Source organism: Diachasma alloeum, unplaced genomic scaffold, assembly GCF_001412515.2.
Source record: "Diachasma alloeum isolate Michigan unplaced genomic scaffold, Dall2.0 Dall_scaffold_00176, whole genome shotgun sequence".
NCBI classification, from domain to species: Eukaryota; Metazoa; Arthropoda; class Insecta; order Hymenoptera; family Braconidae; genus Diachasma; species Diachasma alloeum.
In genome coordinates, this window is record NW_021680342.1 from 3,288,422 (window position 1) to 3,315,655 (window position 27,234).

Genomic DNA, 27,234 nt, shown 5'->3' on the forward strand with positions numbered 1-27,234 from the left:
CCCCTGGGGCCCCTCTCTCCCCCCAAAAACCCGACTCCGACTCCCTCTCCCTCTCTCACCTCACCTCAAGATCAATCTGCAAGTATTTTCATCCCACAAATTTTTGTGGCAATTTGTACTCCTGCATCGGCCACAAACACACGAGATGAGGTAAGGTCCAAAGTGTAAAGTAGTGGGGACTCAGCCTCTTCGTTGGAACCCAGATCAGACGAGGTGGAGCAAGAGAGGGGCTGTCAGCACAGCTACATGCCCAGTATTCAAGAGTCGCGTACCGGATCTCACAGAATCCACAGTCGAAAAACCTCCTCTACCTCTTTGCCAGCGATCTTACTGTTGTGTGTTGGAAAACGAGTGATGTATACTATGTGAAATTACTCAGATGTTCATAGTTCCCTAGTTGATGCTATGAAATTCTCCGATGCACATTGTGCTTGCCCTGCTGGAACGACTCTATAAGGTAACACACACTCGATGTTGTTAGTTTATATAGTCGCGTGAGCTCAGTAACATTTTTAACTTACGTTATTTGCTGGGTTGTGTCAATACTCATTCACACTCTAGACAATTTTCGGTGCTATATTCATAATTTTAGTTATGTTATCAACACCTACCGCAAAACTGCCGATTTAATAATTCAAAACATATCGCCATAATCGTATGATAATTCATGCTGATGTCATAGTCCGACGAAGGTAAACGAGAGATGAGAAACAGTTTATTATCGAAATATCAGATTTGAGGAGGGTATAGGAATAATTTGAACTTGACCGCCTCGAGAAAACTATACTGATGGAAATTTTTTGAAATTTCATGGAAGATATTATAGTAAATCTCATGAGAGTGACATTGAATTGGATTTAGGGAAAAAATGGCTATAAAATTTCAAGTCTTGAGTAGAATTTACGAAAATTCAGTGGAGCATGAATATTTAGAGACAAAATGACATGAATTTTCAATTTTCCCCTGAATTTTCCTGATTTTTCTGAATTTTCACAGAATAATTTAACTGAAAAATCAAGCATTTTATTGATTTCCAGATCATTTGGACAGAATATCAATGGAATATTTGATTTTTCAATGACAAGATTTCCCGAAATTTCAGTGGAACTTGAACGCGTTAAAAATTTTCGGAATTTGGGACGGAAAATTCAGACGAAAATTTCTAACAGTGTACGTCAAGCTAATGAGTATCGATGTTCAAGATGATAAGGTGAAACTGTTCGCGATAGTTCGGACTGTATTACGCTTGAATAACTCCGTAAAATGAGTCGTAACGAGTTATCAATCATTCAGAATGTGGGTTAGCGCGAATTTCTGTCCACATCATCGATGAAATATCGTTTTAATGGTGGAAAATGTGGGCGTTTTTTATACTGTTGTTGGGGGCGTCTATAAAAATCGAGAAGCGGTTTTTACTGTTGACAGTCTCCGAAAGTATGATATTCCTCATTCGTATTCGTTAGGAAAATGATTGAACTCGGCGGCGGTTTATGCGCTCAACTAACTCATCTATCGGCATACATCGGTCACGCAAGTATCAATAATGAAGGAATTTTATCCGACAATTCCATTTGGTCTTTGATTTTTGTCTTACGTTTACTCTACTCATGTGAGCTGTCCGCAAATGGTTTTATCCTCGTACGTGCGTTCTTATATATACACAATTACGTTCTTGCATAACAAAGGCATTCAAAACATTCGAAAAACAGTTCTTGAAGGACTTACAGGCCTCCAGCATACAGAACGTGCATAGAACACTTGAAGAAGGTATTTCGGTGTTTTTCGTTTCTATTGGTATTTTTAACTACGAATATTCAACGGGAAAAAAGTCATTGATTTCGATTTTCGTGTGCAACTTGTTATCGTGAGATTTTCCGCGGAAATTGCTTAGCATATATTTTCAAAGCTCTTTCATTTTTCTCTTCTCTCGTGCAAATATTGAACTAGGGAACTTTAGATTTTAGATTCAGAAATTTCTATTTTTGAAAATTACGAAAGAGTTCATTAGGATACATTGCATAGAAAAGTAAAAATCTATTGGTTTTTTTACTTTAGATCATTCCTATTGAACATTACTGTAAAAAGAAGACACGTGCAAACTGTACTGATGATTCGTAATAGTCAAATTTATTAATAAAATCATCATTTCATTGGAGAATACGTCTATATTTTTCAGTGAGATCGGATAATTAAATTGCCTTCACATGCATGCGCTGTCTGAGATTTGTACTAAAGCCCGAACGTCCGTAGAACACGAACAACGTATTCCAAAGTTCTTCATTTTTATTGTTTTTTTTTTTCAAATAAAAATGTTTGATAGGCAAATCCTGTAAATTTCGATTTTACTGCGCAACTTCTATTGTGACATTTGTGTAGAAATTTCTCAACAGGAATTCCCTAAGTTTTCCTCCGCATTTTCCGTGTTCTCTTGTGTAATAAAGCTTAGAAAATTCTAGCTGAGGGACAATAAACGGAAGAAGATGGGCAAAAAAACCAAAATTTATTGGTTTTTTCTATATTTTCTCTTTAACACGGATGCTTGGTAACAGGAAAATTTGTTAAAGGACTCATCATCTCGTTGTAAAATACTCGTATATTTCTCGGTGAGATTACTGCAAACGACTGCAATAATTTATTTCAGATCGTACAATTAAATTTCCTTCGTATGCCTGTGATATCTGAGATTTGCATTAAACCCCGAACGCTCTTGCATCTCATGTTACAAATTAATACGCGCAAATGAGAGATGCTCCCAGTATTTTAATCACCCATGTATCCTCACGTGTATGATGCACGATTATGATGCACGTGATCGGAGTAGTAAAATCTTGCTTTCACCTCTTTGTACATTTAGCACTTTGCCGGGCACATGTCGTCGGCTTACGGAAGCTAACGTACAACTTCCATTCAAAAATGTCAAACAGTGCCCAGTTATTGTCAGTATTCTATTAATCTGAAGGCTTTTCATTCACGCATTTACTAACTCAACGTGATTTTTATTTATAAAAATTAGTAGGCTGGGCTGGAATGCAAGCTGCGTATGAAATCATAATTTAAACAACGTTACATGACGTAGGAGTATGAGAAGTCTCCAGAGAGAAACCACCTTTTTTGAACGCGCTCGGCTCAATTCACGGCCATTTGCGCAATTCCTCGCGTACGTGAACTGGTATGTATGAGTATAATTTTTACGCCCTTATGACTCCACACTTGGGATATTTATTGAGCAATGAAGTACTTTTTTTGTGAAACTATTATTCTCCGGAGTCATTTTCAAGTAAACGATCACTGCACTGTTAGAAAATCTTGAATTTTCCAACAACTCATTAACGTGAAATTTTTATTAATTTTTTTTTTTGTGAAAAATTAGTCAATTGCTGGCATTGTAATCTTCGGGTTAATGACAATGAAAATTGTAGGAGTTTTAGACAATTTAGGCACCTATTTCTCAATTGAATTTTCATTCTATTGAAAATTCAATTAATATGAAGTTTAATTTTCAGCTGAATCTTGAAATTTTGTAAATGATTCCCTTCAAATCGAATTGAGCACTGTTAAAAAATTCAAATTAATTTGATTCCCAGAGTGTTCAGTGGTATCCCAATTTTCAGATCAATACAACAATTAAAATTATTGACAATTGTGAAAATTCCGATGACTATCCTTCTAAATTCCAAGTTTCTTAAAATTCAATTGAAAATTAAATTCAATGGAATGTTGAATTATTCCAATGAGTTTGAAACGTCTATCTGTCATTGAAATATGAATAGTAGTCTCATATAAAAAAACTCAAGTTCGTTGAATTTCAACGATGAATGACAAATTCCAGAAGCGATTTTACCTGAAATAGAATTCAAATTGCCAACAATTTAAATGCAGCAGTTGATTTTCAAAACTGTTGGAATTACTTAAATTTACTAGCATTTTCCATATGGTTTCGATATTCCCATTACAGTAGGCTCTTGAAATTGAGCATGTCCTGGTTTCCAGTACTTTTTCTTGTCCACACAGATAGGGTTTTAAGCAAAGAGAGGGCTTTTAACGTAGGAGTTTCTGGGCTACGATACTGCATTGATTACAGGCGGAGACTCTTATCATGAGACAACCAGGTTTTACTGTCTTTACCTACTTTCGAGGTGTGCACGCACGAAAAAATTTACTAGAAAAATTCTATCGAATTCGTTAGAAAATTCTATTAAATTTCTATTAAACTTCCTATTAGTTTTTGGCTGATTCTATTGACATGTTCAATAGAAAACATTCAATAGGAAAAGTCAACAGAATTCGATGTTGAATTCTATTGACTTTTTGTACTGAATATTTTCTATTGAGCATTTCAATAGAATCGGCCAAAAACAAATAGAACAGTTCAATAGAAATTCAATAAAATTTTCTAACGAATTCGATAGGTTTTTCTATTAAATTTTTTCCTACAACAATGGCTATTAAACCTCAGAATATATCAATCCCCGAAGGAAACCATAACACAGAGTTGTGAGACGAGTTGCGGGGCTCATACCGAACACCTCCGCACTGAACACCTTCGCTAATGTCGCTCTGTGAGGCCCCATTGCAAAAGTACTTCTCCCTCTTCGTCACTCTCCTTAGGTACACACGCATACGTGTATGATTCAAGGCGCCTTCTATATTCTGTAGATACTCGACCTTTTTATCTCCTCTCGAAAACCACCGGCGGCCCCAAATATGGTCTCGTGACAAAAAAAAAATTAAAGAACGATGGAAATCATCCATCTGGGGTGCCACATATTCGAATCAACTTTCAGGCATTATCCACATTAATTTTTAGCTCAATTAATTCAGTAGCGAAGTGGTAAACCGGTACAAGTCGATTTTGACTATTGGCCAGTTTTCAATAAATATCTCGGAATCTAAGGGAAATAGCAAAATTGTTGTGATTTCCTTTTTTGTAGCTCTCAATTAGCTCTACAAAAAAGGTTATGACAAAAATTTTGCTATTTCCCTTAGATTTTGAGATATTCATTGAAAACTGGGCAATAGTCGAAATCGACTTATACCGATTTACCACTTCACTTCTGAATTTATCATAAATTTTAATTTTTTTAGGATATCTCAAAAACTAGAAGAGCGAGCGTTCTAAATCCAATTGCATTCAATTCCCAAGAAAATTTACGATCTTTTCAGCTACTTGAAAATGCCCAGAATTCCTAAAATGCCCAAAAACATCAATTTTGACGTCTTCACTTCCGAATGGCAGCTTTGCAATCATTTAAATTTAACTTTCCATTTTTTTGTGTTTTCTCAATAGAATAAGTTATGTAGAAAAATCGACTCGAACATTTCAATAGAGTTGACCAAAAACTAATAGCAAGTTCAATTGAAATCCAATAGAATTTTCTAACGAATTCGCTAAGTTTTTCTATCAATTTTGTTTATCCGCGTCTTTTTCCATTTTACTAAAATTTTCTTATAGGGGATCATCGACTTTCCTATTTTTTTTCACGAATATAGAAGTTGATAAGCTCTATGCATTAACACTAACCCAAATCTAGTTTTTGTCAATAGTTGAAATCCAGTCGTTCAGATCCAATAGTCGAAATTAAAAATTGTTAGAAGTGCAATCCAAGTTGCAATAGAATTTCAATGAAATTTTGACTTCGATATAAGCTTCGATATAATTTAAAAAAAAGCGCATAGGCGACTGAAACCGATTTACCCCTTCACTAGTGAATTGATTAGTCACCTTACGGTGATTAGCCCCGACATTGGGCAAGTACAAAAGGTCTAATTTAAAGAGTCTGATTTCGCAATGCTATGGACAAAGATAGTTTTCCGGCTATATATTTAGACTGGACGTTGAAATATGTCATACCCGATCCGCGTTAAAACCGATGGCTTCCTCTTCTTATTCGTCACATCTCCCACCAGGTTTTTTCACTCCCTTCAACTCATTTCGTCTTTTCAAGTGTACCGAAAATACAAGTCAACCTTTTTATCGCTTCCGGGCCGAAGCGTCGGAAAAACTGAGAGAACCCGGGCTATTGGTTTTCTTCTTCTTACGAAATGAATAAAAAATTATACTTTAAGGATATACACTGAGAGAAAAATATAATTCTTCTGACTATATTCCATCACCATCGAATTATAGACAAAAAGTCCTCAACAATTTTTCATGGGTTACGGTAACTATGGCCGGAGAAGTAATTACTACAATGGAATGTAGTCATTGCAACTGTTTTATAGTTCTCCTCACGATAGATTTGTCGTGGTTACTTTTGAACTTTGGTTAGTTTAACTGCATTTTAAGTTGCAAAAATTACGCTTGTGAAGTTACTATAATGTTATGTGCCGCATACAAAAACAATCGTATCATTCACCAAAATGCCCCAACTATTTTCCTATTGTAAATCGAACTTCAGATTTTTCTCTCAGTGTATACAAGTATCTTTTCAATCATTAAATTTGTCTATTAAATTGACTGATAAAAAAATTTTAAAAATGATGAATATTCAGCGGCATTCAAGTTACATTTTGCACAGAATTATTTTTTTCCAACATTCGTTGTTTGTGAATAAATAATTGAAATTGTTTAAACTTTCGGAAACCTAATTTTTTAGGCATAAAATCGGTTTCTGATAAAATTCTGAATATGAATAAATTTGTTACCATTCCGAACAACTAATTTTTATGGAGACAAATTGATTGTTTATAAATTATTTATAGAAAATGCTCGCAGTTTCCAGAAATTGGACTATTCAAATTATTTCATTAATCTTCCTCTAAAATAAATTTTCTAATTTTTTTTCACATTTCAAAACTATTTTCCAACGGGTGAATATCGAAATTCAAATTCTCCTGCAAAGTTTAAATAATAAAATCATTGTAGAATGTCCAGCGACTTGGGGTCAAATGAGGCTCAAATGCAATCTCTGATGTTGGACTACAAAAGTAGAAAAGCATTTCACTCGTGAAAAAATAGTGTGGATATCCTTAACAAAATTGGAAGCACGGATCGATGATGAAATTCATGAACAATTTTAAAAACTGCGATTATACTTATCGTATGTTTCACTCATGCTTATCGAGGTAAACACGGCTGATAGCAGATTCAACAATCTGACATTTATCGTTGAAAATTTAACCTACAAAGAGGCTAGTAGATTTTGAGGCATTCATAGTAGAAAATTCGGTTGTAGTTTCCATTGTTACTTTATGTCGTGTCCCCTTTAAGCAAGACATCATCCTCCGGAGGATTATCCTCTGGGGGAAATAATCGGGATAATCCTATACCTCTGTGAGCATCGATGGAGGACAAGAGATTTTGCTACTCATGTGGTTTTTGAACAAGAAAATAAACATAATAGGAGGGAAAAGAACGGAATTGAGTAGCTGAGGGTTGAAGATTAACATTCGCCCAATAGTTTTCGTTTTATTGTTGAAAAATACCCGGGGTCGAGGCGCGCACCGCAAGTGAGTCACGAAAGGGTGAGAATTACTCCTGAATTTCAGTGGTCGTGTAACTTATTGGGCTTTGCGAATTTTTTGTGAAATTTTTACTTTAAACACAGTAATTCGAAGAAAATTTGTGATTTTTTGTGAGATTTGTAATTGAGAAATTGCAATTTATATTGAATTTACAGCATTTTTACTACAATTTTCAAAAGCGATTTTTAGAAAATTGTTTATTTCGCGGACGGTCATAAAATGCTTATTAAGTTAGAAATAATTGCATTGTCCGATGGAAAAACCAGAGGATTATGCTAGTCCTCTTATATAGTGACACAATTCAGCAGCGAAATGGTAACGAGTCGATGCAGCTGTTAGTTAAGTTTTCGAAAAATATCTCTGGATCGAAGAAAACCAGCGGAATTCCTCTCTGAACCTTTTTCCCAGTTCTCATTCCGCTCTGAATGAACGTGCTTCAGAAAAATTTAACTATCTTTCTTAGATTCAGAGACTAAGATTCCTTGAAATACTCACCTAATAAGAGTGAGTCGACTTGTTACATTGTACCACTTCGCCATTACATTATATCACGCTTGGATATAAATTTTGAACTGAAAGCAATTATCGTTGTCACTACTATTTACGTAGATTGTGCAGGAATGATCGTTCACTGAGAGAAAAAATTTCAAGGGCACTTGAGCAGTCATTTTCATGCCAGCAACAGTAGATTCAATTGAGGAGCGGAAAATCATGAAATTTCCAATTTTACTAAAAATTAGAATGCATTCTTTTCATTTTTCATTTCTATTGATTTCCGTGGAGTGATTGAAGTGAAATTTAAAGGTTTCATCAATGTGTTTTCAAATTGTAAATTTTCAATGAGGAAATCCCTTGAAATTTCAGTGAAACAGTCACTAGAACACTGATAAAACTTCCAAAAATTCACACACGAAAAAACTTCATAGAAAAACCTAGAGAATTCGCTTAATTTTTGACTGATTCTATAAAAAAAATTCCGCAGCATCACTGCGCATTTTTAAAAGAAAATGTGCAATAGGAACTTTTTTTTCGAAGAAACTCAATAGAATTTCATCTTTCTATACATTTTTTTCGATTGAGACATTGAATTCCTACAGAATTTCTCTACATGAATATTTCAAGTTTTTTTCACTCAATTTTTCTTCTTTTTATTTCAAAAACCAAACAAAAAACTTTGAAAATATCAGTCAACGAATTTATAAGAAGTTTTTCAATGGAATAAGTAGAAAAATCAAATTCTGTTGATTTTTTCTATAGAATAGTTTCTATTGAAATAAACGAGCAGAAAATTCGCTGGAAATCCAACAGAATGTTCTAGCGAATTCTCTACATTTTTCTATAAAATTTTGTCGTGCATGTTGTAGCGGTAATTTCAGCGTAAAATTCTTAACAGTGACAAGTTGATATTTATAGGGGATGAATTCCTAACGAAGCTCGAGAGACCCTGAAGAAATGGCGCTGACCGTATCCTCGGCCCGTGTTTTCAACGGAAACGGTAAGCAAGCGAAACTAATTCAATTCTGGATAAGTCTGTGCAGCGTATCGTCATTAATTCCCATAGTTTCACATACAGAGTTTTTAATAATGGGAACGCTGGCAAAACTCGTTCCACATCTCCCCGATTGTATACGCTTTATTATTACCGTGCGATACCTGCATCGACCTTGGAAAGCATGAACAAATTTGATTATTGTTATCTGCTGTTGATTATCAGTCGGACATGTTAATCCATCACTCTTCAAATTATTTGTGCAACACGCGAGGCTTCCGAGAAAGTCAATCACTCCATTTTTTTCATAAATCTCTCTCTTAATTTCGCGCGGAATTTTCGCGTGTTGGCGCTTGCATTCGCTACAAAGGAAATCCCTTGAAAGAGGATACTAGCGCCAACAAAATGAGATGCGCGGGCGCCCGAGTGGCCGCAACCGCCCGGCTAACGAACTCTCCCTGTGTGGATTATTATTACCCCTCTCAGGCTGGACACTCGCCAATCGTTACAACATATTTCGTTTTATTACGTGCCTCTGTGGTCAGTCACCTTTAAGTCATACTTCATTCTAATTCATTCAGGAAATATCGAGATTGTTTTTTACCCCATTTATGATTGAGAAAAAAAATACCGCAGCTCGGATTTGAACGCAGAACTCCAGACATTTGTCACAATGATGTTAACATCGCGATTTAACGCGAAGTCCGAACTTAGCGATTTCTTAGTTCGATTGTGATCTCCGTCTCCCTCTTTGAGACAATTCTAAACTTTAATGTACTGTTCTGATGCGTTAACCAATTTCGCCAAGTGGCGATGTTCAATGGAATTGCGGTTTTCAGGTCCACATGATAATGAAAATGATTCAAGCAACAATTTCCATGAATTTTCAATCCACTGAAAATTCAGTTGAATGTGATGTTCAATTTTCGCAATAAATTTGAAAATTCTAGATGTGATTGAAATATCAATGATAATCAAACCTTGAAAACCTAATTATTCTGAATTTCCAAGCTGAATGAGAGATTCCCTGAACGATTTGATCTTCAATTGAATTTAAATTTTCAACATTTAGAACTCAATTGCAACTAATGCTTAATTTTCAAAAAATTTCTAGTTCTCTGTCGAGAAATTCTACAGTTTCGGCAGAAATTAGCCTCATGTTTAATAAATTTTCCCGAGTCAGCGTAAAAAAATCACTATTCACTATTCGTCACGATTACACTGTTAGAAAAAATAGACATTTAATGGGGAGTCTAATGGTTAAGTAGAGAAAGGACTTGATCCTCAATTATCTATTTTGGATGACAACCAATTTTCAGTGGGAAAAGAGGGCTACACCTCTGGCACTGCGGCTTCAACAGGCTCCAAATGTCACTGTTGCCCCTTTGGCTACCACATTGATCTGGATTTCGTTGAATATTGTGAAGCAGTTGCAGCTGGAACTGTCGGGGACAGATCTACCCTAGAGCGTCGCAAGAAGCGAGAAAAACGGAGGCAATGCCAGTCCATGGAGATCCTGTTAGGCCTGGTAAGGACTCCTCAAAAAGTAAACTAACAATGAACAAATAATATTCAGTAGCGAAACGATAAAACCGAGGGTGAAACGGTCCAAGTCGGCTTAGCCCTTAGCTGAATTTTCGGGCCATATCTCCGAATCTAAGGGACACAACGAAATTTTCATAATAACCTTTTTTATAGAGCGAATTGAGGGCCACAAAAAAGGCTGTGACAAAAATTTAGATATCTCCCTTAGATTTCGAGATATTCACCGAAAACTGGCCGATAGTCATGTTATTCTTTTCTGCCCAGGCCAATCCCGTTCTGAGCGATATTGAAACAGAATTATCCCAATTATCGCCAAACCCGGCTATCTCGCCCAGGAACAATCTAGTGACCTTGCCAAGGCCAGGTCACACTGGTCGATCAACAGGGAATGTGGAGAAGTCAACGGCCAGGGACTTGAATGATGCCATCGGCGATTTTGAGGCGACCCTCAAAAGACTCTCAAAACCCTCCAAGAAGAATAATCGGTATAAGAACGAGGTTGAGACCGGTGAGTCATGGCATTGTTATCAACACGGCTTACTAATTTCAAAAAATGACGTAGTTCAAAACGAACAACTGAATATTCCTGAGTAATTAACAAGTGAGTTAACACTGGGAAAAAAAGTGTCAGTTTTGAGGTGAATCTAGGGAAAATATTTATTCTGTTCATCGAACTGAAAAATCTCCGGAAAAGTAATGAAAAATTCTGATGAATATTTAAGACGATGTAGATTTGAGGTGACCAAAATGATGATTTGTATGTAAATTGGGTAGAAGTGTACGAAAATCTAATGGGTCACGGGATGAAAAGGTCTATTTTTAAGAATTGATACGCGATTTTGTTGAAATTACGCTAGACTCTGAGATTTTGGCATAGAATTCTGAAGATTTACGACTATTTTAATGGAATTAAACTCGTCAGGACAATTCAACGCACATAATACAAAAAAAAGTTTTATTTTTTTTTCTATCTATCTGTAATTGTTGGAGAAACGCGTTATTTTACAATTTTAAGATTGAGAAATAATGAAATCGCTTGATTTTGTCAGCAATTTCAAAATCTCCTAAAAATTCTAAATCTTATAAATTTTGTCTCTGAATTTCAGCGATTGAACGTCGACAATTGCGAATATCTCCCTAAAAATTTAATTTTTTAAATCACGAAACCTCCAACGCAATTAATTCACTGACAATAAATAAACTCTTTTCGCAACGTAAATTCGTCTCCTCGATGCAGTTGAGAAAGACAAATACTCTCATTTAAAATCGTGGCGTCAGATTTATCACCTGACGAACATGACGCTTTCTCTCATATTTTTCCCACGAACCTTTAATCAGAGCTGCGAAACAAATTCCCTTGGGAATATCTCACATCAGTGAGAAAACAAACTGCAGTCGTTCACAGCCAACTGCAACACATAACGCACCGTTTCCCATTGTTGCTCGTACACACAACGGGAAAAATAATAATTGCAAGGGTGCAAATGCCCGGATAATGATAATGGTATAGACTATTCCTCTTTCGATCGCGGAAATGATCGCTGGATTTTCTTTTCCGGCTGCTGTACAATCGAAAATTATAGCTAATCCAAGATAAATGAATTTATCTCATCTGCTTTGATGATTTATTCCCATTCTGGTTTTGTGGCGCGGAGGGCGATGGTTTCACGAGGGAAAGGAAGATGCCGCGCCGATAAAATTGCGCTTGAATTTTCGAAGGAGTCGTGATCGACAGTGCGTGGCTGGAACCACCTGCTTCCGCCCCACGAGTAGACGGCGTTTATTATGCGAGCCTTTGAGGTTTACGGTTTCCAGTATTTTTCAGTTATCTACCAGAAGTTAAAAATTGTGAGGATCGCAATTTCACCTGTTTTTTTCTCGCCAACGTATTTAAAGTGTTATCACACGTTGCGTCACAGATTACGCTGCCTTGCCTCGATATATTTTGAGAGCGCAATTGGAAATAACAGTTCAGAAATAGCTGTCACTATGGTCGATCTAGTCGTTCAATGGGGAAATTACCAACTCGTCACGGAAAGTTATTTTCCTGGCCTCCAAACACAGCGAATCGGTTCGACGATTTTTTCGTCGCACTCTGTTTGTGACTACTGTAGTTCAGACGGCAGAAATCCAGAACTTTGGCCAATTTCTTTTTCAATCCCATTTGCATTAAATGTTTTATGATCACTAAACATTCGGAATTGAAAGTTTTATGATTTCTATATGATTAATTTTCTTGATTTCTCCTTGGGAATTTATTTTTAAATTTCATTCACTGTATTATGTTCAATTTCTTGTTGCAAAATTAAATTTAAAAATTTAGAAAATTTATGCATAATAATTACATAGCAAAAGTATGTGATTTTCAATAAGTTGGCTTAAAAAAAAATTGAGTTGGAATGGAATGTCAATAGAAGTCAAATGAAAAATAAATATAACATGTTCCCCGAATTTTCGCTAATTTCTTTTTCAATCCCATTTACATAAAATGTTGTATTATGACTAGATATTCTGAATCGAAAGTCGTGTGGTTTCTATACGATTTATTTCCTTGATCTTTTCTGCTAAAATTCTTGAACATTAATTTTAAAGTTTGATTCCTTGCATTTTGTTCAATTTCTTACTATTAAAATTAAATTTCATGCTTAATAATGGCATTGCAAAATTATATAATTTGAATAATTTGCTTAAAAACATAGAGTTTGAACGGAATGTCAACACAACTCAAATACTCACTTGCACAAAATGTTGTATAATGACCAGAAATTCTGAACTGAAAGATGTATGATTTTTATACGATTAAAATTCTTGGGCATTACTTTTTAAATTTTATTTGCTGTATTTTTCAAAATTCCCTATTATCCAATTTAAAATTAAAAAAAAATAAAAATTTGTGCCAAATAATTCTGATATAATAAAGAAACTACCACGGCAAAATTGTATAATTTTCAATAATTCCACTTGAAACAAATAGATTGCGAACGAAATCCCAAAGAAGTTGAATAGAATTTCAACAGAAAACCAGCAGAACATTCTAGCGAATACATTAGCCTGCCCAAAGAAGCTTTTCACACCTATTATCACTTATCATCTATTTTCTAATGAAAACAAACACAAAAAACTCGTCGCCCTTGATAGCCCGCGTTTCGTTCCCAGCATTAAGAATCTCGTTGCAAAATTTAAACATTGTGATTGAGTTTAATTACTGCCCTACGATTTTGGTGCAACCTTGCAACAACTGGTCTTCAAATATGGTGTGTTGTAGTCGAGCGCACCTGTTGGCCGGCCGTTTTTGTTCACAACTGTTTCTATTTTGAAAGTCCATCGCAATAATTCCACCGTTTCTGGGAAATTCAGACTGAATCCTATCAATGCTTCATAACGCGTTAATGCATGCTCATTAACCGTGCACATGCAGAATTTATTGTATAAACCTGGTTGCTCAATTTAACAACAATTTTCTTCGGGGAATGACGCTAGCAAATTGTCTATCGATTGATTAGCCGCTGCCATCGACCTATCTTCAATAATTAAAAACCGTTTTCCATTCACATAAAAAATACGGAGGAATCAGCACGATAATGATATTGTTAGAAGTCATTATAGCGCTCACCGCCTTTCTCCCCCTCTTTGTTGCCACTCGGCTTCACCGTGTTTCTTTGGGGAGCTCAGCTCCGCGGAACAGTCGAATGCGACCCCGCAACGGAAAAACATAAACTCCAATTGTCCCAAAACATTAAAAAATCAAATTGAAAAATCACTAACACCTCAATTCAAAATCTAATCGATAAATCAAGTGATCTGAAACGTAATAACTATTAATCGTGTCAAGTACCGTTTTAACAAGTGCGTTCCACATAGTTTAATGTGAAAAATTGATAACGTAACGAGTACTGAAAAGGAATCAACGGATTAGCGTTTCATTACATCACTGAGGAGAATTTTCCAACGAGCCATTTAAAATTGAGAGAAAAGTTCGTCGGAAAATGGGAGTGAAGAATTTTATTATGAAGCGATTACCCTTCTGCAAAATGAAGAAGAAAAAATATCGTGAGTTTCATCAGTTGATGAATTGATTGCAAATGAATTTCATTGTCTTCGAAAATTTTAAATAACATTATTTTCGCCTGTCAAGTGAATACAGACGAGAGATAAGAGCATCGCTGAGCTGATAAAATAGTCACATTAGGATGAAGCATATTGACAGTTTGAACAAACAAAACATGAATATTCTACGAGGTGTTCAACCTGTTACGTGATGATCCACCGTATGATTATTACTGTTTGTAAATCATAGGAGACAGGGTTGAACGTCTGCTGTGTTGAGAATCACGCGTCCCGGGGTGTTGTTGACCGTCTCTTGATATTCCATTAACGTCCATTACGAGGGCAAAGTTAACTACAGTGTAGTTGCTTAGTTTATCTCCACCCAAACACATTCAATTCATTATCAAGTCTTCCGTTAATTCACATACGTTTGAAATCACTTGCACTGCGCGCCAGCAAAAAATGCGTTTGTGTCGTAATCTGTTGGGTTTTTCTCGTCTTTGTTGTTTAATGAGGGATAATTCAATGATGTTTCAACCGCTTCATCACGTGTTATCAGCTCACACATGACAGCGATTCGGGAGGAAAACAGCGCTTCGCGCTAGGAAATTCGATTACAACTCTAGAAGAGGGGGAGAATGCTCCTAAGAGAATTTTCTTGAAATGCTTTTCGAAATTTCATTGCCGAATGAAATTTCACTTCATGCCGAATTTTGATTTAAAAAGTCTGCAGGGGAGTGCGGGGTAAAGTGGGACGTTTTGTGATCTTCTCTAATTGCCAATATCTTTGTTTATAAATGAAAATGTTGGGATTTAAAGAAGATCTCAAGTATTCACTTTTCCATGTATTTATCTTCAGATTTTTAACATATGTCAGTAGATTTTTATTTTTTGTAACGTATTTCCCCGAGAAAAAACGAAAAAAGCCGTTTCTATGAATTGTCATAGAAAAAATCGCAATAGAATAAATCGTATTACAGAAGAATCAGAATTTATTGATTTGAAATTATATAATTTTCAGTAGAAATAGTCAAAAAAATAGAATTCTAATAAAATTCAGTCACACTTTGATCAGAAGTTCAATAGAATATTCTGGGGAACACATTACGTTTTATATGGATTTTTTCGCATGTAATATATGCGACAGCCTCATAATGTGCGCACATTTCACCAATAATTTTCGACTCCTCTATTCACGGATTAGAATTTTAAAGACCGCTTAGGTCCGAGGCTTTTCCTCATCCTCTCATCCCGGAATAATTAATTGTCTTCTAGATGGAACATCACCGATATCCCCCCTCCACAATGCTGCTCACGTGGATCGAGCCATGGATTTTGATAACGCAAGCATTGGAAGTGGAAATTCAAATCACAGCACTGGAACTCTCCAGGTATGTCCATTATCGCAGAGAAATCAGTTTCGTACTTGAAAACCATTAACCTTCGTCTTGCTTCAGAACATTAGGGAGCAAATGGCGGTATCGCTGGAACGAATGCGGGAATTGGAAGAGCAAGTTAAAGCTATACCAATATTACAGGTAATAATGGAATAATTCTATTGTTAAATAATTTCTTTCAGTATCCAAACATCTTTAGAAAGATGTTATACACAGGAATATTTTCCGTAAAACTATAAAACTATATGGGGTCAGCACAGAAGTAAAGAGAAAGCCGAAATTTTCGGGGTATCTCATTATATTATATTATGGTTCATAGAAGGTTTTTTCACGCACGGAGAGAAATGTAAAAATTCCGGAACTCACAATTCACTCACCGATTACGGAATCGACTCCGAAAATTTCAGTGACGGTATCGTAATTTTTCACAGGAGATTCAGATAAAAATTACGGAACGCTCCGGAAAAATTTCGTGACAGTTCCGTAAAATTTCTTACAACCACATTTCGCTCCGGAATTACGGAAAAGATACGTAATTTTTATTGAATAATTCACTCCGTGCGTAAACCCTTCATATACTGCTTTCACTCAATTTTTTCGTGTAAATTATATTCACAAATACAACAATAGTTTGAAGAAAAATCAATAGATTTTGAGTTTTGTACACAACCTACATATGGAGAAAAAAGATGAAGAAAAATTACCGAACAAGTCAAGTAATCGTGGAGCGCACGCGATTTTCGCGCGAAAATTGACTGAACGCGACGGTAATTTGTGCCGAAACTGTCAAATTTACCCTCCATTTCATCCAAAATTATCCCCGCGAACGTGAATAATTGCTCAATACTGCGTATAATTTTTCTATAAAGTAGAATGATTTTTTGCCGAACGCGTTCGGTAAAATTTCACTTCCGGTGGGAGATTTTACTGTACAGAAAGAGAATGTTTGCATCCACAAATGTGTTTTTTACCGAACGAATCGTAAAATATCCTCCGCAAACAGGTATTTTTTCATTTCATGACATTCCGCTCTATGATCCACGATCTAGATAATTTTTACCCAACTGTACTGAAATATTTTTGGTAGAAATTCCTCGGCCTAAATTTTCAAACTCTTTCAAAGCATTTCCTTTCTTCTTCCCTCAAAAATTCCGAACTTGGAAAATTTAAACAAATTCCTATAGAAACAATTTTCACCGGAACAAGTCGACAATTGTATAGAAAGATCAAAACCTCAATCCAAGTGAACTTCGAAATTTCCCAATAGAACCAACGAAGAACTGATGAAATTTTCAGCACAAGTTCAAAACAAGTGCAGCAGAATTTCCCAGGGAATGTCCCAGGTTCGACAATAAAATTCTCCCGCACGTGCAAAATATCCCGATGTTCCGTTCTTCCTAGGTGCACTTTTCTCGAGAACGACTGTGCCCACCATTAAGCAGTAAACCGTGCCGTTCTCCCAGCGGCATTAAAGCGACCCTCGACCACCTTGTAAATCTGCAAAAATCCCCCATTGGTACCTGAAAATTCATTCATTCCTGTGCCCCCACTAGGGTAAAGTACGTTTCCTCCCCCCCCCCCTGCCTTTCCCACTGGAAAGGTGTACCTGCACATCCTCTCCTCCAGTCAGTGGCACTAAAGTTTTCACCGACGAAAGTCAGGCCTCGTTCAAATACAAAAGTTACTGACTGAAACAAACATCACAATGGTAGTTCTAAGATTCATCGAGCCTGAAACACTGCTTGATATTCAGGTTCAAGTGTCAATCCTGAAGGATGAGAAGCGTAATCTGCAGAGCCAAGTGCAGGAACTCAACCGAACAAGACTGAGCGAAATAAACGATCAGAGATTGAGAAGCCAATCGCTCTCGGAGCGACATTGTCCCCGAAATTCAAGCGCTACCCGAGACATGGGCACAATGTGCGGCATCATGACACGAGACGTTGGTGTATCTCATCAGCAGGTAAAAAACAAAAACAGGAATAATATTTCAGCAATTAGCGTTGATAGCGTGACCATTCTCCCACTGGAGCGCTCCAGCCGATGAATGCACGCACTCAACGTTGTGCTTTCTAACTTTGCCTCCACAAAACTGTATCTGATCATATCTATTGAAAAGAATTTGATTGTATAAGTATTCGTATTATGACCGCACCAAGTCGAGACAATTGCGCAATGCTCTATTTTCCTTATTATAAAACATCACGCCTTCATTTTTTTCAGATTCGTACACGCGATGTGGGAATGGTGACAAGCACACCAATCCAACCGTTCGGTGATCCTAAATCGAGGGAGTTCGCAGCCCTGAGGATCGACGAGAGGGACTTGGATCGCAGACAAAATCTATCCCCAAACCTGACGCGAAGTACAAAGTTATCGTTTTCAGGGAGTGACACTTGCAGTTTGTCCAGACTCTCGAGGAGCAGTGAAACAAGTGAGGGCACTTCACCTGAAGTGTGCCGGAATAATTCACTGGGGAGAGGGCCATTAAAGGTGGAGAGTATTCTGCCGGATTTGAAGCAGCTCAAAGACTGCTCAACCAGTACAGACAAGCCTCGAAGAACGACGTCCTCCATTGGTACTGGAACGTCATTGATGATGAAAGACGTTTACACGTCTGACGACATAGCTTTCATCGTTGAAGATGCCATCAAAACGTACAAACAAGCTGTGAAGAAGGCGACATCGACGCAAGGAGTTCAGTGCAGTTTGCAGAGCCCAATGAAAAAGCATCAGGAGACGCAGGTGTCAGAGCCATTCAGAATGAAATCAAATGTCGGAGTCACAGCGAAACCCAGGACTACAGAGGTGGGGACTGAGGTGGGACCTGGACCTGGGACAAGGTCAATCGCCACTGGACCCGATCCCATCTCGATTCAGACGATTTCACTGAACTCAATGAACTTACGGAGCCACTCGTTCAATTATGGTGACACAAAACCAAAACGTAAAACCAGTAAATCCATCGGTCTCAACGTTGAAGGCCTCATCAGAACTACAGCGAGAAGCACTGACACCACAGGTCTCACCCCGAAAACCCGTGAATTTGGCACCTCCCCAATCAAAAAGAAATTCGTGGATGTTTCGGTTGGGGACTCTCTCAAACCACACATTGCTATATCGTGCGCTGCTAATTACTGTGACAACTGCAAAGAAACGATTAAATCACTTGCCAAACAGATGTCCAGCAGCACTGAGAGTCATTATAAAAATGTTGAGAGTCAGAGCGCAAATGTCACGTCTAAAATACCACGACCTTCTCACATTCCCCTCAACACGCAAGATTTTAGAAGGCAATTCAAGAGACAAGACACTTATACCAAAATTCCCACTGGGGTCATTCGGTATGATGCTGATAACAGGGAGAACTATGAGATGAGCAGCAATAAGTAAGTTGTCAACAATAAATGGGAAAATTGAGGAATTGGTGGACGATGTTGATTAATTGTTCCCTCGGGATGCTTCGATTTTTTTTAAATTCAGTAGCGGAGCGGTAAAATGGCTCAAGTTGACGTAGCTCTCAGCGGAGTTTTCGAAAAATATCTCCGAATCTAAAGGAGATAACTTATTTTTTGTAATGACCTTCTTTGTAGCCCTCAACTTGTTTTACAAAGAAGGTCGTGACAAAAATTTGGCTATGTCCTCAGATTTGGAGATATTCATTGGAAATTGGCTAATAGTCAAAATCGACTTGGACAGTTTTACCGCTTCATTACAGAATTTTTTTTAGACTCTTGATAAAAACTTTGTATAAGTAGTCGTTATAAATTCTGTAAATATTTCCAGTAGAAGTAAAATGCATAATACAAATCATTTAAAAAATTGCGACAATCACAATCGAATTTAATAAAAATAAAAACGTAAATTAACACTCAATCAAAATAACCTGGCAATGGTTCAATTAACTCAAAATAAATTATTCTGAACGACGGAATTGGTAAAATTAATTAACAAATGAATTTATCGTTTTCGAAATTTCACGTGACGCGAAATGCTGCAAAGGGCCCTGACTGCACCTCTCTACAAAATAAATCGTGACAAAAATTTCGTTATCTCCCCCGGATTTCGACTAGTACAGTTTCACCGCTTCACTACTGAATTTTTTTTACTCTTGATAAAAACTTTGTATAAGCAGTCTTTATAAATTCTGTAAATATTTCCGATAGTAGTCAAATACATAATATAAATCATTTAAAAAATTGCGACAATCACAATGAAATTTAATAAAAATAAAAACGTAAATTAACACTCAATCAAAATAACCTGGAAATGGCTCAATTAACTCAAAATAAATTATTCTGAACGACGGAATTGGTAAAATTAATTAACAAATGAATTTATCGTTTTCGAAATTTCACGTGACGTGAAATGCTGCAAAGGGCGCTGACTGCACCCCTCGGATATAAACGCAGCACTCGGCGCCTGCGTAAAAACCTACCCCTCGATCGTGCGAACTCACCCTTATATCAGTCACGAGCTCGCCATCACCCTAATCGGCGTAAGAGAGTCCTTTCCCTACACAATCAACCATAAACTCCATACTAGTTCCAAACAGTATCAAAACCTCCGTATTAACTCGACTAAAAAATTCCCTTCACGCATGAATAACTAACATTTCATCCAATGCGACGGTGAGTGCTACGGTTGATTCGTTTAACCCGTTGTACCGCGGAATAAATCGATGCTTCAACAACAACAGCTAAAGTACAATTCCCCAGCAATAACCGCTGAAGTCATCGAAACTGTATCGTCTTCCATTCACGATGAACGGTAATGCCCATTGTTTCGCACCATTCGTTCCGCTTCAAATACCCACGTACTAATTTCCCCAGAAAGAAATCCAACTCTCCAGAAATTAATCGCCCTCTTACTTATGTTCAGACTTGAACGACTCGAGGCCGAGGAAAGCCGCGAGGAGAATAAAAAATCCGCCCTATCACCACCTGAGAAGGAAGTCCACAAAGAAGAGAAGCTCCCCGACTCGGCCCTCTTCGAGCCAATAAGAGACAAATCTCGAGTGAAGAAAGAGCCCTCCAAAGAAATGCGAGCCGCCCTGAAAGTGCTCAACGACAATCTGCGAAAATCCCCGAGTAAAAACATCTCCCATCAAACGAAGAATGCAGCGAACATAATCCAACAGGAGTGGTTCAACATATCGAGTACAGTGACAGCAAATCCCCTGGACGTCGAGGACTACCTCGACTGTTTCGAAGAATACTCAAGCTATCTCCTCGAGTACATCGTCAACATGACTGATTCAAGTGGCAACACAGCAATGCACTATGCCGTGTCCCACGGTAATTTCGACGTCGTCTCGATTCTGCTGGACTCCAAGGTCTGTGACATCAACAAGGCCAATGTGGCTGGATACACAGCAGTGATGCTTGCAGCACTGGCTGAAGTGAGGAATTCCACGCATGCATCAGTGGCCAACAGGCTCTTTCAGCTCGCAGATGTCAACATCAGGGCGAAATTACATGGGCAAACAGCTCTTATGCTTGCTGTCTCACACGGACGTAAGGACATGACGCATCTGCTGTTGGAGGCTGGTGCAGCTGTCAACATTCAGGACGAGGATGGCAGTACAGCTCTCATGTGCGCTGCTGAACACGGCCACACAGACATCGTCAGGATGCTGCTGTCTCATCCTGATTGTGACTCGTCAATTACCGACGTCGATGGCAGCTCAGCACTGAAAATAGCCCTTGAGGCTGGCCACCGTGACATTGGCATTTTGCTTTACGCCCACGAGCACGTTAATCGAGGCACAAGTCCCTACTCATCCGTGAGGAGAAGTCGAAGGGGCTCCAAGCCCACAACACCCACCGGGCCATCGCCGTCAGCACCAGCAAGTCCTGCACCTTCTCGTCGATTTCACACAGCCAACACCACTTCCAAATATTCAGCGAAGTAAATTCATCTCATTGTTTCTCAACAACATCTCTATTTTTCTATAAAATTTTATATGGAACGTAGACTGTTTGCGTTTCTCAAGAGGAGAAAACTAGTCACTCATCTTTCTCACACCGGGGATTAGCAGTTTTCTCTCAGGGTGCTGGATTATTAAATCTCTTGGTGCTGTATTCTACATTTTCTCGAGAGAGACTCGGTAAATTCCCATTCTCTGTACTCATTCGATGTGATATTTTCACGATACATTCGACTTGTCGATTGGAACGGGGAGATTTTTACGAAAACTTATTAGTTGTTGTCTTCCAAATGCCAAATTGCGGGTTGGAAGGGGGAGAATTTTATTCAACATTCCATGTGATGGGAAAAAGCTCAAAATAGAAATTTTACACTGGCCTAAGGGGTTCCTGCTGACCTTTGGGGGTTTATTGTCGGTTTTTTTCCCTTCATCGTTCATTGAAATTTCTTTCTCTTGTCGTTGGCGATGGCTGAGGGGGGGAGCAGGAAGGAAAGCGAAGGGAATTGAGGTACATGTATGAGAAAGTTTGAGAAAACATTCGAGCGCTTCCTCCAAGAAATTGTATTAGAGTTCTATTTGAAAATTCTGTTTGTTCATTGCGCCAATTCTATTGAAAATCATGTCATTTTCACGTGCATTTTTCAATGGATATTTGTTCATAGAAAAAAGTATACAGATGCCGCTTTTATTATTATTATTACTATTATTTTTATAAGAATTCTTGAATTAGAATTTTCTGAGTTCTTTATTCTAAGATTTTATTATGAGTAACACATGAAAATTAAATGGAAAAAAATTAGGCAAATTCATGCCCGAGAATTTCCATAAAAAAAGTCTATAGACTTTTTTATATCAGATATTCCCTAACAAAATGACAGAGTAAAATTGCATAATCTTCAATAGAATTGGAACAAAAAACAAATAAAAAATGCAAATTTTCAAAGAAAAATTTCAATAGAATTCCAATGGAAAATGAATGGGATTTCTTAAAGAAAGTGCTCTGTTTTTCTATTAAATTTTTTCCTACATGTAGAAATGAGAATGAATCAAGAACGAAAATAAAAACAATTATTAAACGTTGATGTTGTACACTGATCTACGTCTGATACACAGATATCGTCAGACTGATTTCTAATCGCATTATTATTCGATAGAATACGAGTGAATAAAATATCCACTCATTCGATGTTTTAGCGTGGGTGAATGAAGAGAAAATCAAAGATTGTTGAATACGATGTGAGAGATGGGGTTGAGATGTGCTGGTAGAAAAGATATCAAATTTTTCTCATTACGATTGGAGGGTTGTGAATAGTATATTAAGCTAGATTGTGATGTGTGGATGTTACTCCATCCGAGTAATCCCATCGCAATAGAAAACAGATAAGGAAATAGGCGTACACAAAAGAAAATTATCAATTTATCGAGATGTTAACACTAGATAAGTTATTGACTTAATTAAGTATAATATGAGTGTGTGATGTGTGGTGGTATTAGTGATGTAGAGAAGAGAATCTAGAAACTCGAGGTAAAATAACTTTTTTCATTGTTTGTGCCTTTATATATGTGAAATATCAAAGATCAATAAATCATTGAGTGATTTGAATTGTTATCGTTTTTGGTATTTACCTTATCAATAACCTTCGAAAATGTTGATGGAACGGTTTGATACGTTTGATACGGTGTAGATACACTTTCATAGTACGATTAGATTAAAAAAAAGTAGTTAATAGAAAAACTAACGCATTAAATAGAAAATTTCAGTGACTTTCTATAGGAATTGGATGGGAAAACTAGAAGAATTGTATCTGTTTTTCTATGAGTTTTTGGCCGATTCTATTGAAATTTCTTTTAATACGAATTTTCAAAGGGAAATATTCTGTAAGAAAATCAATAGAATTCGACACAACTTACTCTATTGTTTTCTGTTGTTTCATTCTTTTTAATGAAAAGAGCAGAAAAATACAGGGAGGAAAACACGAAAAAATTCACGTCAAGGAATTCCTATAGAAAATGTCTTAATAGAAAATTTGTATAAAAACGTAAAATTCTACTGGTTTTTCCTTAAAAATAGTTCCTATTCGACATTTTCTATGAACAAAAATGCAGCAGAGCTGTGGAATTCTTTTCAACAGAAATTGAATAAAAATTCAGCAGAATTTCCTATCGAATTCGCTAGATTGTTCTTGTTATTTATTTGATTCAAGTCTCCTTCCGAGACCACAACATCATTTAAGAGGCTTGACTAATAATATTGACCAACTGGCATGTCCGTAGGCATCTCGAGAAAAATAACAACTCTTGACTCACTTGGTGCACTGACTTCACCGTGGGCTTTAATAAAAATTTTCAAGAAGAAATATTCTGTAAGAAAATCAACAGAATTCGCCAGTTATTCCATTGAGATATTTTCAGAAATTGTTCGGCTCAAATTTTCTCTGGGGTTGTTTCATTTTTTCCAATGAAAAGAGAAGAAAAATATAGTGAGGAAATCAAGAAAAAATTCGCGGCAATAGAAAATTTGCATAAAACATAGAATTCTAGGGGAAGGTAGGGTAAAGCGGACACTTTGGACTTTTTTTGAAATATTCATGACGTATTGAATTGTTTATGAAATGGAATAATTTTATTTTTCAATTGAAAAACAATGATTCCTCTTTGCGATGAGCAGAGACTGAGCTCAATTGATAAATCTGTTTCTCAGTTATGAATATTTTTAAAAAAGTCAAAAGTGTCCATTTTACCCTACCCTCCCCAACTGATTTTCCCTTCAAAATATTTTCTATGAAAAAAAATACAGCTCAACTGGAGAATTCTTCAATAGAATGGGCCAAAATCGAATTCGCTGGATTTTTCTGGTAATTTATTCGATTCGAGGCTCATTCTGAGACCACAACCTCATTTAAGAGGCTTGACTAATAATATTGACCAACTGGTATGTCCGTAGGCGTACGGACATCCCTAATCTCAAGAAAAATAACAACACTTGACTCACTTGGCGCAGTGATCTCATCCCGGCAGGCTGACAGTCAAATATTCTCGTAGTTTTGTTGACAATGGTCACCGGTCGAATGTTTTGGATACACACGGTGAACACATGGGCCAGCGCACGCGCAGTGCCAGTTGTCGTACGTGAGACAGCTGTAGAGCGATTTTTAGGTTAGGATAACCTTCATCACTGCACCACAAAAACAAGCACTTGTCTCCCGTTCATACGTATGTCAAAAATTAATGGATTTGATGACGTGGAGTTCCCCGCGTTTGAGAAATCTCGAATTAATTTGGGGAGGGAATAACTAGGGGCTTGTGATAGCGTGTAAATAAATAGGGAGAAGGTTACGAATGGAAATATCTATTTTTTACAGTTAGTTGTGAAACATACAGGGACCAAGGAAAATGAGGAGATCACATTCGGGTGAGCGGGGTGAGCGATACCTTACCAATGAACTCTATCACGATCTTTTTTCATTAATCGTGACTTTATAAATTGTTTTGCAGCGGGCTACAGCTATGAGCCGCTACCCACCACGTCACGAAATCTCCTCGAAGATGAGAATGAAAGACTGGAGGATGAACTCAAGGATAAAATTCACGCCCTCAAGAGTTTGTCGATAGACATTGGGACTGAGGTGAAATATCAGGACAAAATGCTGCGTGGCATGGTAAAATTCATTTCTTCAAGGAGTTTATGGTCAGCCTATTTACACTGGAGCTTGAGCTAGGGAGATTTTACACTTGCACTGTTAGAAAATTTTTTGAATTGAAAAAACTGCATTTGAAATTTTAAGATTCTGGATTTGAATTCGATTTGAGGACGAATCGCTCAGTGAATTAAACATTCATTCTATTCAATATGCAGTCGATTGAAAACGGAATATTAGTTGAATTTCTACAATTTTTATTGGTTTCCAGTGTCAAGGAATTAACTCATTCTTCAATGAAGATGTACACGAAAATTTCATGTAAATTACCCAGCAAACAGTATGTCGACAATTTGTCGACAAATTGCCGATGTCCTGTTAAATTTTCGATGGCACTGGCAAAAATTGTTTTCTGGGTAGTCATTGACAATTGCAATAAGTAAAAGCTGTATAATGAGTGAAATGCCTTTATGATGATTGCCAAGGTATTTTTCCATTTGGACAAAAAATTAGAAAATTAGTTGGAAAATTTTTTGAATTGAAAAAACACTGCATTTTAAATTTTAAGATTCTGGATTTGAATTCGATTTGAGGACTTTCAGTAAAATGTAATTAAATAAATTGGATTGTGATTAAATCTTCTGTGGAACTGAGATGTCATTGAGAATATTTTCTCAACTATTTTCTGTAGCTCCTGGTGCAAAAAGGCTCACATTATCCATTCAGCAATTTCAAGAATTAGTATTTGATTAAAATATTTCAGGATGAGGATTTTGAGAGGACGAGTGGCTCACTTTCATCATCAGTCGCCAGGGTGATTCGAATGGCCAAAGCTGGTCACAACTACTACATTCTCTATTTATTTTTGTTCTCTATATTTGTATTTTTCGTTATTTGGATAGTTTTAAAGTTTAAGTGAAGAGTTAGTTTTCGTGTAATGAGTCTTGATCGTTTCGGAAAAGTGGTGAGTTGCCTTTGGAGGAGCGAGTGGGCCAAATTCGACAATTATAACGTTTTGATTAATAAATAACACCTTCTTCAATGTTTTCAATGAATCAAGTAGCCACATTCATGCTGTAATTTAATATCACCAGAGCGGAAAATAAATTCTTTCATATTGGAGTTCTATTGTTATTTTCATTTTTCAATGCCCAATATTGAAAATTTACTGTTATTCATTTCCATGGATGATAATAACAGGATAAACGATGGGATATTGGAAGAGTTTAAACAATATTTTATTGTCAAATACATTTACAATGGATTTTGGAAGGGGAGAATAGAATAGTATTGTTTAAACTCTTTCAACATGCCATTATTTATAATATTGTTATTGAAAATATTTCTTGAGGAACGCATGAGGATATGAAGAAGAGTAGAGGAGGAAGAGCAAGGGGGATTTTCGATTTTCTTCAATATCTCTGGAACTTCAAGGAGCTGACGGCACTTAAAATCCGTTGTTCAAATTCCCTCAAATTTACCTTCAATTTTCTTCTCTTCCCATCACCGGTCTAGATCCGATCAATTAGCCCCCCCATGTATAGATATTCCAAATTTTTTGTGACAACATTGTCCAGTGGGGTCTAGGAGTCTCCCCTGGTTCCAACCCATCTTTAGAGGTCCTAGCACACCATTTTTCGACCCGCTCTTTCGTTTGAGCCCAAAAAAACATTCATATCTTGTCTGACATCTCTGCTACAAACTCGGGCCTACAACTCGGGCCTT

General features: G+C 36.9%; 2 protein-coding genes across 6 annotated transcripts; both read left to right on the top strand.

Annotated features, from left to right (window-relative positions):
- The first annotated feature begins 283 nt into the window (after positions 1-283).
- On the top strand, positions 284-22,505 carry LOC107036286 (KN motif and ankyrin repeat domain-containing protein 2). Of its 4 annotated transcripts, none has more exons than XM_015254161.1 (10): positions 284-457; positions 3,014-3,169; positions 8,878-8,959; positions 10,273-10,481; positions 10,763-11,006; positions 15,821-15,936; positions 16,003-16,083; positions 17,696-17,905; positions 18,166-19,331; positions 20,824-22,505. In XM_015254161.1, the coding sequence occupies exons 3-10, from the start codon at positions 8,917-8,919 to the stop codon at positions 21,854-21,856; spliced, it is 3,102 nt and encodes a 1,033-aa protein (XP_015109647.1). In that variant the 5' UTR covers positions 284-457; positions 3,014-3,169; positions 8,878-8,916; the 3' UTR covers positions 21,857-22,505. The 4 variants fall into 4 exon arrangements, with proteins under 4 accessions (XP_015109647.1, XP_015109655.1, XP_015109664.1 ...); XM_015254169.1 differs by having other exon boundaries at positions 3,017-3,169; XM_015254178.1 differs by lacking the exon at positions 3,014-3,169.
- A 32-nt stretch (positions 22,506-22,537) lies between these two features.
- LOC107036311 (BET1 homolog) lies at positions 22,538-26,631 on the top strand. 2 transcript variants are annotated; one of them, XM_015254198.1, is made up of 4 exons: positions 22,538-23,396; positions 24,816-25,292; positions 25,367-25,530; positions 26,273-26,631. In XM_015254198.1, exons 2-4 carry the CDS (start codon positions 25,265-25,267, stop codon positions 26,426-26,428), a joined length of 348 nt encoding a protein of 115 aa, XP_015109684.1. In that variant the 5' UTR covers positions 22,538-23,396; positions 24,816-25,264; the 3' UTR covers positions 26,429-26,631. The 2 variants fall into 2 exon arrangements, with proteins under 2 accessions (XP_015109684.1, XP_015109694.1); XM_015254208.1 differs by having other exon boundaries at positions 24,816-25,283.
- Positions 26,632-27,234: the final 603 nt, after the last annotated feature.

Coding starts and splice junctions, on each gene's coding strand:
- LOC107036286 (XM_015254161.1), top strand. CDS start 8,917: ATGGCGCTGACCGTATCCTCGGCCCGTGTTTTCAACGGAAACG. Junction 8,960..10,272: donor CCGTGTTTTCAACGGAAACG/GTAAGCAAGCGA, acceptor ACCAATTTTCAG/TGGGAAAAGAGGGCTACACC. Junction 15,937..16,002: donor ACAGCACTGGAACTCTCCAG/GTATGTCCATTA, acceptor GTCTTGCTTCAG/AACATTAGGGAGCAAATGGC.
- LOC107036311 (XM_015254198.1), top strand. CDS start 25,265: ATGAGGAGATCACATTCGGGTGAGCGGG. Junction 25,293..25,366: donor ATCACATTCGGGTGAGCGGG/GTGAGCGATACC, acceptor ATTGTTTTGCAG/CGGGCTACAGCTATGAGCCG. Junction 25,531..26,272: donor ACAAAATGCTGCGTGGCATG/GTAAAATTCATT, acceptor AAAATATTTCAG/GATGAGGATTTTGAGAGGAC.